Genomic DNA, 13,469 nt, shown 5'->3' with positions numbered 1-13,469 from the left:
AGGACTATGTGATATGTGTGGGGCTTTCTTTGTAGCAGGAACTGCTTTACATATTAGGTCACACACCCCTGATGTAGCCAGTCCTCCAAGAGCTTACAGTTGGCCCTGTAATAAGAGCCAGTTTGGTGTAGTGGTTAAGTGCATGGACTCTTATCTGGGAGAACCAGATTTGATTCCCCACTCCTCCACTTGCACCTGCTAGCATGGCCTTGGGTCAGCCATAGCTCTGGCAGAGGTTGTCCTTGAAAGGGCAGCAGCTGTGAGAGCCCTCTCAGCCCCACCCACCTCACAGGGTGTCTGTTGTGGGGGAGGAAGATAAAGGAGATTGTGAGCCGTTCTGGCACTCTGAGATTAGGAGTGGAGGGCGGGATATAAATCCAATATCTTCTTCATCATCTTTTTGGAGGATTGGCTACATCAGGGATGTGTGGCCTAATATGCAAAGGAGTTCCTGCTACAAAAAAAGCCCTGGGTATGTGAGTCTGCATATCGAACAAGGTTGCATTAGAGAACTTTTTGGTTTACTAAGAAAAAGTCAATTGCCTGTTAAGCTATGGTAGTTGGTTAGCAGTGTTTACCTATCATGAGTTAAACATGTAGACTGTTAAAGATCTCAGTTGATAAGTTAACCTGGAATCAATATCTAGTTTAAATTATTCAGTTTCTTCTCATTGAAGAATGGCAGCTGGAATTTCTCAGGTTACAACAGATACTGGTATAACGTAAATCACTGTATCACTTTACTTGTATTATTTGGAATGCAAAGAAAAAACTGTTCTTCCACAATGGTGCTTCTTAGATTAATGTTGGGACCAATGTTCCCTGTAAAATTAAGCCAATTCATAATGCTACCTCTTCTCCTCACTGTCTTGGCAAAGATTGCAAGTCAGGGTGATCAGGTCTCAAAACCAAACCTGGATTTGGATTGAAATATGACTAAGTAATCATTCTCCTTTGAGGCAGCATGAAGTTGTGTGGCTATCACAATCAAGCACCTTGTTTGAGAATGGACATTATTCAATAGATGTTTAAACTGGTTTGTTTATACTTTATAGATCACCCAGTACTTGAGAACACAGGGCTCTGGGGAATGTACAGCAGAATTTTAAAAGCATCAAACATAATGTTGTTAAAATTAAATTAATAAATTAAAATTAATAACTAAGTCATTCCTTATCTTCTTAAAATGATAAAATGATCTTAAGCCCATTCAGGACTGTGTTGCTGCCTTGCGGGCAAGGTAAGGAGAAGGCAGAAACAAAAAAAGTTGGAAGAAAGGAGGAGGGCACCAGCCATGATGGAAACCATTGCTGTCCTCAACCGAAAGCCTGGCAGAACATATCTGCCTTACAGGCCCTGTGGAATTCCATGAAATCCCATAGGGCCCTGATGGTGTTCAGCAGAGAGTTCCACCAGGTTGGAGCCAGGACCAAAAAAGTTCTGACTCTGGTTCAGGACAGCTGGATATCTTTGGGACCAGGGATCACCAGTAGATTGTTTTCAGCAGAATGCAACACTCTCCTGGGGACATATCAGAGGAGGCAATCCCATAGATATGCAGGTCTCAGACCACTCAAGGTTGAATCCAGAGTTGTGTTTTTGGGAGGATGTTCTCAATCACATTTTTCAAAGCAACTGGAAGTATCCATTCTTTAATTAGGCATTTATAAATACCTAGAGATGTGATGGCCTTGGGAAAACAAAAGAAAAATTAGGAACACTGTGTGTCTTTCCCATTCCCATCCTACAAGGTGGGGCAGGTGGGAAAGAAACACATATGAAGTATTTTCTCTTACAGTGAATGAAAATGCTTCTTATGCCACAAGGTTTTTCACATTCAAAATACATAGCATGAAAAATTCTTGCAATTTTTTCAGTGAAAAAATTGGGCAATTTGGAGTAGCACTGGGGAAAAACCTCCTATGAAATACTTTTTCCTTTTCAGTGAGAAAAAAACTTTCACTATTCTAAATGTACAAGATGAAAAATATGAGGACTTCTGGGGAGCCCTGAAAAAGAACCCCACATTCTATAGACATATACAAGATTTTAGTTTTGGCAACAATTAATGTTCTTTGTCTTTAATGGTTATACATTATTAAAGAGTTTGGTGTCTTCAGTGTTACAAAGCTTTATTTAATATTCAAATATGCTGCTAGTCCTACTTATCGTTGATCCTATGAGAGAGTTTTTGTCCAAATAAACTTTTGCTTACTATAGAACAGGGGTGGCCAAACTGTGGCTCTTTCACATATATTGTGTAGCTCTTGAAGCCCCCTCCGCCTTTAATGTTTAGTTTTTCCTGCTTCTCAAATGGCAAAAATTAAAGATATGTGTGCTATGGTAGCATCGAATGCAGCAGTTAAGAACTCTTTCTCAAGCAGTGGCTATACTTACCATTTTTCTTACATAAAATGAGGGTATTCATGCTTATAAATTCCATAAATGTGCCAAATAGTACAATTATATATGCTCACTGTTTTTAATTTTTTAAAAAAAATTATTAGATTTATATCCTGCTCTCCCCACAAGCGGGCTCAGTTACGGTTAATGTAACGCTAAGTTGCAGTTAATGTGATTCTTATTGATAAATCAGTAAAAATTGTTCCAATTTGATAGGAAATTAAGTATTGCATATATTTCCATTTTTTCCAAAATTGCTGGGGTAGGGAGGCATTTTTATCTGTGGCTTCAAAATTTCACATCTCTGTAATCACCTGGTCTCATTTGGTGAGCCCCTTGCAGCAAAATTGTAAGCCATGAGGGTCATGTCTAGATGTGGTGGGCCACACTCTTTTGAGCAGCTTATCTGCTTCATTAGGCCTTGCCAGCTGAAATTTATCAAAGCAACTGTGATCACCTTCATCCTGAGACTGACCTCTATTGTAAATTTGGCGGGCAGTATTTCAACAGATGAGTGATTTTATCCTCAAAAGGCTTAGCAAGGGAGTCACAGCTCGCAAATCTTCCACATCAACGTCCTTTGAGACTTAAAATACAAGTCCCCTCACAATATAGAAAAACCTTTGCAGGTAGCATTGTGCAGACCTGATGGCTGCTGAAAAGTGAGCTTACTTTGCCACCATCGCTGCCCCAGAAGAAGCACAACATGCTCTCACTTGTGTTTAATCGAATTTACATTGAGTTTTCCTCCATTTGTGGTGTCCACCAAACTGCTTCGTTATTTCAAGCTTGAAATATGGAACTTTCCAAATTTTGCAGAAGAGTAGTGTAGTGATCATGTCAGCCACCCAGGTCATTTTTGTGTTTCATGTATTGACCACAGTTTGACAGGGGCACAACACTTCTCAACCAGAAACTCCCCAACAGTCATCAGGAATCCATCAGCGAGCCATCCGCTCTGCCCCCCCCCATAGAAATTCTGACTCTCAGCCTAAACTTCACTGTGTGATGGTCAGTCTGCAACACAGGCAGAGTAGAAATCTCCCCCAATACCAGATCATATGCACAAAGGGAACCAGATCAAGATTATGTCCTACATGTGTTGGGACTAGAATTTTCTTAGATAATAAAATATTATTATTATTATTATTATTAGAGAGCCTCATAGTGACCATGATGTTCTGAGCTATTCCCCTGGAGGCGATTTCATTGTAAGTTGGAGTCCCTTGAGGAGCACAAACTTGTGTGCTTCTCCAGAAAGGTGGGTGCAGTTAATGTGCATGTAGAATACTTTATCTGAAAAAGGAACAGGAAAATAGGCCAAGTGAACTTTCAGTTTGCAACAGCTGGTAGGTACACGTGAATTTTTAGGTGCTTCTGAACTGCTGTTTGAATCTGATGACAGTGTCCTTTGTGAAGAATTCCACAAGTGTTTGAAGCCTGATTCTGCCTGCCTGATTCCAGACTGAGGTAGTAGTTTGTACAGTTTGAGGGTCTATGATACCACCCGGTACAGGAGATAACTGTACAGGCCACTGCCTTGCCTGGGACAGAGCTCTGTCTGCTAAAAGGAAGAGATTCCCGCCTGCCTTAGATGGTGCCAGGTAATGGTTTCTACTTAGAAACTAGTAATATATCTGTTATGTAACATATTCTGGAGTAAAGAATTGATGATCTGCTCATTGGTGTTTGTTGGAAAGGGGAGAATTGACTTTTCAGACCTACATGTCAGTTATCCATGTTTGGCAGCAAAATTGTTCTTAAAATGTGCCTGCCAGCTTCTTGGTGACTGTACAGAGAATAATCATCAATGATTAACTGGAAACCCCTACTTGAGTAGAGTCCTTCTGTAGAACTAAAGGATTATAGAAAGATTTTGCTCCTTCTCTGTCTTAACTCTAGGGTATTTTTAACTTATGGTTGCTTGGGTCAAAGGACTGTTCTTTTTCTAGCACTCTAATTACCATTCTCTACTAAACCAATTGACTTATTTGCAGTTCCCCATTTAAAAGTGAATTTCTGCAGCCTGAGACATTATTATTAATTCCACAAAGCATGTCTAATTTGTCTGTTCTTGAAGGTTTTGCACCCCGTTATAGTTAGTACAAAAATGCCATGATAAAATCTTCCAGATTGGTTGCAGTGTATTCAGTTTGCATATAAACGGTCCTATATAGTTTGTTTTTAGAACATTTGCTTTCATTGATTATTTATAACTTTAAAACCAGATACTGGTTGCTTTTAGATGTTACAGCAGGTTCCGATTAAGCCAAAATAGACATGAACACAGGTAACTGTGCTCACTGCCATCACCCTTCCAAAGTGAAGTTAAGAATTTCCAGTGACATACAAATTCAGGTAGTTTAGGTGTATTGAAATTATTTCTGTTCGCTGTGAGCCTAGTTTATAAAACCATGGTTTAATCCAGGTATCAAAGCCTGTATTGTGAGGAGTAAAGATAGATTCCTCCCTGGCTCCTGAATTTGAATGTCACACATACCTGAAGTTTGTTTCGAACCAAGATCTTTAATTATACTCTGTATGAGGGAGGAAAGGGAAGAAAGAAGCACAAACATATCAGCAAGCACATCTCATCTAAATTGGAGCTTATTGTGATGAATAAGTCTGGCCCAGGGACGGGAGGGGGGGGATGCTTTTTCCCCAGGCCTTTAACCCATCCCTTAGGTTTTGGGTGTGGTTTTTTGATGGGAAAATTGGGATATTAGAAGAACGCTGAAAAAGACCTCCCCCCCCCTTGGAATACATGAAATGAAAACATTTACTCATGTAAGTATGACAAATTTTATGTAAGAATCTACAATATTAAATCATTCTTATGTATACTGTAGATATATGTAATATTTTTCAGGATTGTTTTTATTTAATTGTAAATTTTGTCAACAGTCAAATGCTATAATGTATGCAGTGATTAGACACAATAAAATTAGGCCATGGCAATTATTTGGTTCTCAGAGCCAAATTTTAGAAGCTAGACTTTTCCCTAGTTTTCAGAGTTTTGCATTTTAATGACTATATGTTTGCTAATACTAGGCACCACAATTAAATTTCTAGGTGTCCTGACAAGCTGGCACCTGGATTTTTAAAATCCCTGTTTTCAGTGATGTGAAGTTTAACAATACCCAAATATGCTGGTAGGCCTATGTGTTGAGACTGTGAGAGAGTTTTTTGTCCAAATAATACACTTTCTCTCTTCTCCCTTTGCTTTTTGCTACCTATCAAATGGCAAAAATTAAGATGCATGCTACAGTAGCATGGGGTGCAGCAGTCTACAACTATTTCTCAAGGTTGAGTGTACCTGCAATTTTTCTTATAGAAAATGAAGACATTGATACTTTTTAAGTTCTATAAATTTCCCATATAGCATAAATTTGTATGCTGAGTCCTAAAATGCATAATTTAATCAGTAAAAATAAATTTAGGTTTGATAGGAACATGTATTTCAGTTTTCCCTATATCATTGGTTTTTTCACCTGGCTTTAAAATTTCCAGAAATGTTACAGTTCTGAGCCTGAGAGCTTGATACAGAGTCTAAGTCTCTGGATATCCCAGAATAGCTAGTTTTTGTTATGGCAGTTGTTGAATAGGAATAGTTTCTGCGTCAGTTTAGGGTAACAGTGCTGCTGCACTGTATCACAGCTATGCTTCTGAAGCTAGGCTCTTAACAGATTGTTTTTAAGCCAGTAAGAATAGACTTGAAACCTGAATCATTCTTGTGCTGGGTTATTAGCTGGAGGTCAGTTAAGTCTGGTTTTTCTAAAACTATACCAAGAGATTGTATTTCTTGGCTTCATTTTTTATGGCCAAGGAAACATGTGTTAAAAACACTCACTGTCTTTCTTTCTGCCATAAACAGTTAGTACCTCATGATGCAGTATTGCTATATGATAGTACTTAGCCTATTGATATTTTCTTGCAGATACGATCAGATACCTCTCCCTGCATGACAATAAATATATCAGATACTTCCCAGGACACAACAAAAGGTAAGATTAGTAGCAATAATCTTGGTGCTATACAAACAGGAAGAGATAAATAAGACAGTGGTTGACAAAACTGAGCAATAGTAAATTTTGTTTACCCCTTACATTCTTTTTTTCTAATTTTTGACCCTTTCTTGAGTCTGTAGGAATAAAAGGAAAGTATCGTTACTCCAGTTGCTTGCATATTTATTTTATGCTCTTGAAACATGTTATCTCTGTTTCAGAGTTGTTGCTCTGTCCATGTCTCCAGTAGATGATACCTTTATTTCTGGGTCACTTGATAAAACTATAAGACTTTGGGATCTTCGTTCTCCTAATTGCCAGGTAAGATCTCCTTTTTCATCAGTGAGGTATGCTGTGAAATAGAGTGTAGTTCTTGGATCCACTGAAAGATGGCAGTGGCAGGTTGCACTAGTTACAGACTTTTCATGCTGTGGCAGGCTGAATTTAGTGACCAGAAGAATTGATTAAGGAAAATTGATTGAGACAACAAAAGCCAGGGGGAAAGCAGAGAAGGAATTTAAAGAGTGTGTGATGTGAAATCTGTCTATCTGCTTGCAAAAGAGAGCTGAAGCTGTGGCCTACAGTAAAGTGGAAGTAGCTTTGTGGGTAGCTATGCTTTGCTGCTTGCCAAGAGCTAGCTGAAATGGAATTTAGAAGTATATAGCAACCTGGAAGAAATTCCTGGAGACGCTTAAATATGTGAGGCAGTGACACTTGCTAACATAAAGATGCTTTCCACGGGAAGTTGTGTGGTTGGGCTTAAAACATCAGAGGAAACGGGAAATGGTTAGCTTCATCTACATGGGAAATGATGTGGTTAAAGATGTTGTGAATACAAAAGGTAAAGGCCATGTATGGAAAGCATGTACCAAGTGCCGGAGGTGCACCAATCAAGTGTGGGTCTCCACCCTATTCCTGTATGATGTATTATCCTGAACAATGTATGACCAATGCAAGCTATAAAAGCTCGTGTGCTTCCTTGTACCGTTGTTCAGACTTGACCTTTGGGCATGAGCCCTCGGTCTGACCTCATGCATGCATGATTTGAATAAAGAATGCTGTTTTCCTGATTTTGCCTTCGGCCTGATCTGTCACTGAACCAAACCACTAAGTGACTCTGGCAGACAGCTTTCTGTGACAATGCCTGTCTCTTTGAGGAGTAAAATGATAGTGATATCAACAAATAATGTGGAATAATTCCTTTGGTTTTTTTCCTTTCTGAATTTTAAGGGTTTGATGCATCCTCAGGGAAAGCCTGTGTGCTCATTTGATCCAGAGGGTCTGATTTTTGCAGCTGGTGTCAATTCTGAAATGGTGAAACTTTATGATCTTCGCTCTTTTGACAAGGTGTGTGACACTCAACAGCCTTTGGGTTATGTAGAATCCCGAAAGAAACTGGAAATATTTTTCCTATAGTAGAGTGGGTCTGACTTTATCCTTGCATAATTTCCTTTAAATAAAACCCCAGAATTCCTTGTCCCATAGATTTTGTTACTCTTATACAGTAAGAACGCATAAAATACCTTCAAGTTTGGCCATAATTGACCTATGGTGACTGATTTTGGTATTCATTCTTGCTTAGAAATATAGAACATGCTTAGCTGGATCAATTCAAGATCAATGTAGTCCTGCATGCTATTCTTCACGTTTCCTTGTCTGTACAGGTGAAATGGTGGCAACCAAGAGATGGGACTTTTTCAGTGATGGCCTGGGGGAACTGCCTTAGTGTCTTTTTACGCACCAAAGCAAAACATTTCTTGAAATCACAGGCTTTTGACTGAGAGATTTGGTTTTCTTAAGTTGTTTTCACAGTGCCCTTCTAGCCTGAAGATTGTTTTGATCGTCATTATCGTCTCCTGAGTGTTTAATGGCTGGGTTTAATAGTTTGTTAACTTTAACTATATACAGTTCTGTGCTTTTTATCAGGTTTTACTTTATGAGCTGCCTTCAGCGCATTCTTTGGAGAGGTAGCTTATAAATGTAAATCATGTAAAAATGTAAATATGTGTCATAAAATATAACTAGCAGGCACCACTGGATCATTTGTTTAGATTATAACTAATCCCTAAGAGTCGGACAGAACATTCACAGGTTAGTTTAATGTGTAATAGTGACTGTAAACATTTTATTTTACCTTATTTGCCTTTTTGTTTTTCTATTTTGTTTGTAGTAATTCTGCCATAGTCTTTCCTGGGTTGCTCTCTCTTCACACCTGCAGTGAACCAGAGAGAGATACCACCACATGCAGAGGTGGGGTGGGTGGGTATTGTGCCTAGGCCTAGGGAAACCCAACGTTTTCTACAGGGAATCCTTCACTGCTTTCTATCTCTCTTAAGAGCTTTGGGGTTTGTTTTTTCCTCTAGTAGTCACTACCACCTCCTGGATCACACCTCTTCCACCTGTTTGATGCTAGTAGAAGCACCAAACAGGAATATTTGGTAACACGAGAGAAGCAAGTTGCATGGGTAGGAATCAGTAAGTCCTCTTGTTCCTTAAGCAAACAAAAGCTGTATTTTACTATTGCTGTCAGCATCTCTTGAATGGGTACAGGGTGCAGATTCTAAGAAATAAGAGTAATTAGATTCCTAACCTAATTTGTAACTACAGTTACCTGGCATCCTTCCTCAACCCCAATCCTGGGCTGGAGCATGTGTGCGCACACACACACACACACACACACATGTGATGAGATTTTCCTGGTCTAGGTGTCTTCATCTCTCCAGTTCAACATAAGAAATTTTAGTGCTTGCTAAGATGAAGTATTTCCCCTGGCACATCTGTGCTCGTTCTCGTTCTCTCTCTCTCTCTCTCGCATGTGATGAGATTTTCCTAGCCTATGCCTTCATCTCCAGTTCAGAATAATAAATTGTAGTGCTTGCTTAGATGAAGTTGCTTCCCCTGATCTCATGTCAATGTATGGTTATTTACTGTGGAAGTGAGTAATAAAATTAAAATATTTGTATGATGCCTTCCAAGAGATAGTGAGTATCCAGCTGTTCTGTGCTGTCAAGTGGTCACCAAGAGTGTGCAAACCCCCTCGCCCTCAGTATTTTTCAGGTTCGGGTATATTGAATAAAAAAAAATTGCATTTCCCAATATTTCCAAATCCAAAACTGGTATGGTATGATGATTCAGTAAATATTCTGGGAACCTGAATTTTTCAGCTCCATTATAATCTATGGGTACTATTATACTCTATAGGGCAGGTGTGGCCAAACTGTGGCTCAGGAGCCACATGTGACTCTTTCACACATATTGCGTGGCTCTCAAAGCCCCCACCATCCTGTTGGCCAGCTTGGCGAATGCATTAAAAAGTTGCTTTCTTTCCACCTCTCCTCCCTCCACCTCCCCATTTATTTTCCTTCCTTTCTTCCTTCCTTCTTTCTGACTCTCAAACATCTGATTTTCATGTCTTGCGGCTCTCAGACATCTGGCATTTATTCTGTGTGGCTCTTATTTTAAGCAGGTTTGGCCACCCCTGCTATAGAGTATAATGGAGAATCAGTGTGGGGTTTTGTAGGGAGGCTGTTTTTTGGGGGGAGAGGCATCAAATTTGCAGCATAGCTGCTGGTGCCTCTCCTCAAAAAGCACCCCAAGTCTTTTAAAGTTTGGGCTAGGGAGTCCAATTCTGTGGACCCCAGAAGAAGGTACCCCCATCCTCCATTGTTTCCAATGGAAGGGGGAAAAGGCATTTAAAGGGATTGTAGTCCCTTTAAATGTCTTCTCCAAGTTCTGTGACTCTGTGGCAAGTAAACTCCAAAGGCATTTAAAAAGACTGCAGCCCTTTAAATGGCTTCAAAGTTCACTCACCACAGAGCCTGCATAGCTTGGAGTAGGCATTTAAAGGGACCATGATCTTTTAAAATGCCTTTTAAGTTTGGCTATCCAGTGAATATTTTGGGGATTTTTGAGACTTGCCATTTGGATAGCCAAAATGCAGCTCCAATTTAAAAGCAGCTTTAAAAATACTAGAAAAAATACTGTGACAGTATTTTTCAAGTATTTTTTTGCTCAATTTGTGCTGAATGCATACCTCTAGTATTCAATGTAGGACCTTGAGTGATTTGAGTTTTCTTATTAGTTTCTTCCTCTTGAAAATATTTTAGAGCCTCATGAACTGAATGGCCAGTTTAAAGGAAAATATGCCAGTTATTTTTAAAGAGATGATCACTGGGTCTTTTGAATCCGTCTCTTGTGAAAATGGAAAACATCTGCTTGAAACAGAATCTTCTGAACATAGAAGGGTTAAGGCCATGTTCTGCACTCCCTAATAATTCTGGTGCCTCTTCCAACAAGCAGTTTACTTTAGATAAATTTAATCCATATTTCTTTATGCACATTCTTTTTCTGACAGTTCATGTAAGAAAAGACCTTCATAAATGCTTTGGTTAATTAAAACCACCTCTTGTTTGATATAGGACTCCTTTCACAAGCATATAAGTTGCTGTTACACATGAAAACACTTATGGCTGTTCTCAGCTATTGATTCTGAATTTTTCTGTCAAGTTCTCGCTAAACATAGGTTTTCACCAGACCCTGAAAGGTTCATGGATTACGTCTGCATCCTCTCTGCACTCAGCCTAGGCAACTGAATTTCTCAGGAAGCACAAGTACTTTGTAGACACTGACTTTTATATAGAGTGACCTGAAGGATTGTGTGGCATGTTCTTAATTGATAAATTTCCTTTCCCCTTTAGGGTCCATTTGCTACTTTTAAGATGCAGTATGATCGAACTTGTGAATGGACTGGTTTGAAGTTCAGCAATGATGGCAAGCTCTTTCTTATATCAACCAATGGAGGGTTTATCCGACTCATTGATGCCTTTAAAGGAGCTGTGCAGAATACGTTTACGGTGAGCCTGCTGTTCCTTACTTTTTGTTCTGTGTTTGTTTTGCATTTTCCTCAAATTTAGAGTGAAACATGTTACACTAATCGATTCTGTTGGCCATGTGTATGCATTTATTCTGCCTAAATATTTACTTACCTGTACTACTTTTGCTAACCACTTAATATTAGCACATCAGTTTGCTTTAATAAACTTGAAGTTCCATTTCTAAGGTGCTGCATGTACACACTTTGCTGTCAGATTTTCAGATCCTAGAAAGGCTTCTTTTTAATCCTGGCATTTAGAAGAAAGTCATCTAGAGGTTTCTTGTTTCTTAGCTACAGGCATGGGTTGACATTTTTCACACCTCTGTAGCCTTTAATCTTACTGCTTTTTGCAGGGATACAACAACAGTAAAGCTGTCACATTAGAGGCTTCCTTCACCCCGGATTCTCAGTTTGTAATGATTGGTAAGAGACCTGTATTTCCTCTTACAGAGTGTGTTGTTACACTAGTTTTACTGCCACTCCTTGCATGAAAAATAGTTTCTACAGAAAACAGGACTTGACCCTTGTAGACCTTCTAGATCAGGGGTGTCGAACTCTTTTGTTAAGAGGACCAGATTTGAGATAAATGAGATCTTGTCAGGCCAGGCCATGTGTGCCAGGTAGTAGGGATATAAACTTTATAAAGGACATAGACAAACACCAAGATTTTTTAAAACTTGAAATAAAACATGCTTTAAATAGCACTTTATTTAGCAGTCTCTGATAACTGACACCTCTTGCTCTGAATTATGGCATCAAAATTTGGAGACAATCTCTGCTGTAGCAATCTTGAGTATGCTGTTCAGGTGTGCGTCTGTAAGTTGCAAACCTACTTTTGATTTATTGACATTCATTACAGAAATCTCATGGTTAGTGCTTTGACCCTAAGACACAAAAGAAAACATGAAATGACTGGGCATTGTAAGCTCTTGTACACAAACTGCTTCATGTGCTGGTCAAGAACATGTGAAGACACCATGTCACAGACTGAGGGCCATGTGTTTGTCTACAAAACTATAGTCTTCTCCAGAGAAATAACTACAACTCCTATGAGGCAGTGCAGGAATAGAGAGACAGCAATGTATAGTGGTCAGTATCAGCCTACAGTCAGGGAAGAGTTCAAAATCCCCAGTCTACAGAGGAAATGTGCTGGGCAAACTTGGTCTGGACACACACAGCCTAATCCACCTCACTAACCTGTTGCTTTCCTACCGAGAAAAATGGATCACGAGGGCATGAATATAGTGAAACCCCAGTTGCATCCAGGAGAACCCTGTTATAACAGCCCAACAAAACACACACACACACACTCATTCTCTCTCTCTCTCTCTCTCAGCAAAAAGCTTGGACCTTGAACAAAACTTCATTGCTCTTAAAAGCTTTGTATCTCTCCCTGCGATTGAGGGAACTGGGCAAAGGAAACTCTCCCTCTTTCTCTCCCTCCCCTGGGGGCAAGGAGGGGGGCATCCTCAGCCAATAGAAGAAAGAGTGGCTTGGCTCAGTAGCTCTACTGTGCGATTGATAGAGCCTAGAAACCTCAGCCAATGGAGAAAATATAGGCTTTGCTCTGTAGTGCTTGTGTGATTGAGAGAGCCTGGCAAAGCAAGCTGTGACACAGAAGGGAAGCAAGAGAGGGAGAAAGAAGCTGATGATAGTGAGTTCCTTGCAGGCCTGATAGGAACCTTCTGGATACCTGATCTGGCCCACCAGGCCACATGTTTGACACCCCTGTTCTAGAGTCTGTCTCCTCCTGATTTGATGTGATCTGTTTGGTTCAGGAGCTATTGGTGTTTGATACTGATATTGGATAATACATTCTTCAGGGTCTGAAGATGGGAAGATTCATGTCTGGAATACAGAGGGTGGAATGAAGGTAGCAGTGCTGGATGGAAAACATACAGGTCCCATTACCTGCTTACAGTTTAACCCCAAGTTTATGACTTTTGCGAGTGCGTGTTCCAACATGGTAAGGAGACCTATGCTTCTTATAGACTCTTTCATAAGAGGCCTGTTATTTCATTGCAAAGAGGTGGTAGGAGTCAGATTCAGCATGATACTGTTTTGAGGCTTATTTAGTGCTGCTTCTTGAAAGGCAGGTTGCCATTGTTACTACGAGTGCCTGTTTTTTTTTCCATCAGTATTTTGTGTAGTGGCTCCTTCCCTGCTGGACAGTGTGTACCGTGCCACAC

At 39.8% G+C, this 13,469-nt stretch overlaps 1 protein-coding gene across 1 annotated transcript in view; it reads left to right on the top strand.

Moving 5' to 3' along the window:
• Positions 1 to 13,469, top strand: part of WDR82 (WD repeat domain 82) — a 37,337-nt gene that overhangs the window by 19,241 nt on the left and 4,627 nt on the right. The window contains exons 3-8 of the mRNA XM_060239973.1: positions 6,341 to 6,407; positions 6,629 to 6,728; positions 7,638 to 7,754; positions 11,105 to 11,260; positions 11,634 to 11,703; positions 13,104 to 13,246. Coding sequence (XP_060095956.1) covers positions 6,341 to 6,407; positions 6,629 to 6,728; positions 7,638 to 7,754; positions 11,105 to 11,260; positions 11,634 to 11,703; positions 13,104 to 13,246 — 653 coding nt within the window. The remainder of the gene's footprint in view (positions 1 to 6,340; positions 6,408 to 6,628; positions 6,729 to 7,637; positions 7,755 to 11,104; positions 11,261 to 11,633; positions 11,704 to 13,103; positions 13,247 to 13,469) is intronic.

Source organism: Heteronotia binoei, chromosome 5 (genome assembly GCF_032191835.1).
Source record: "Heteronotia binoei isolate CCM8104 ecotype False Entrance Well chromosome 5, APGP_CSIRO_Hbin_v1, whole genome shotgun sequence".
In the NCBI taxonomy this organism is placed as follows: Eukaryota; Metazoa; Chordata; class Lepidosauria; order Squamata; family Gekkonidae; genus Heteronotia; species Heteronotia binoei.
This window is presented reverse-complemented; position numbering and strand designations above follow the sequence as displayed.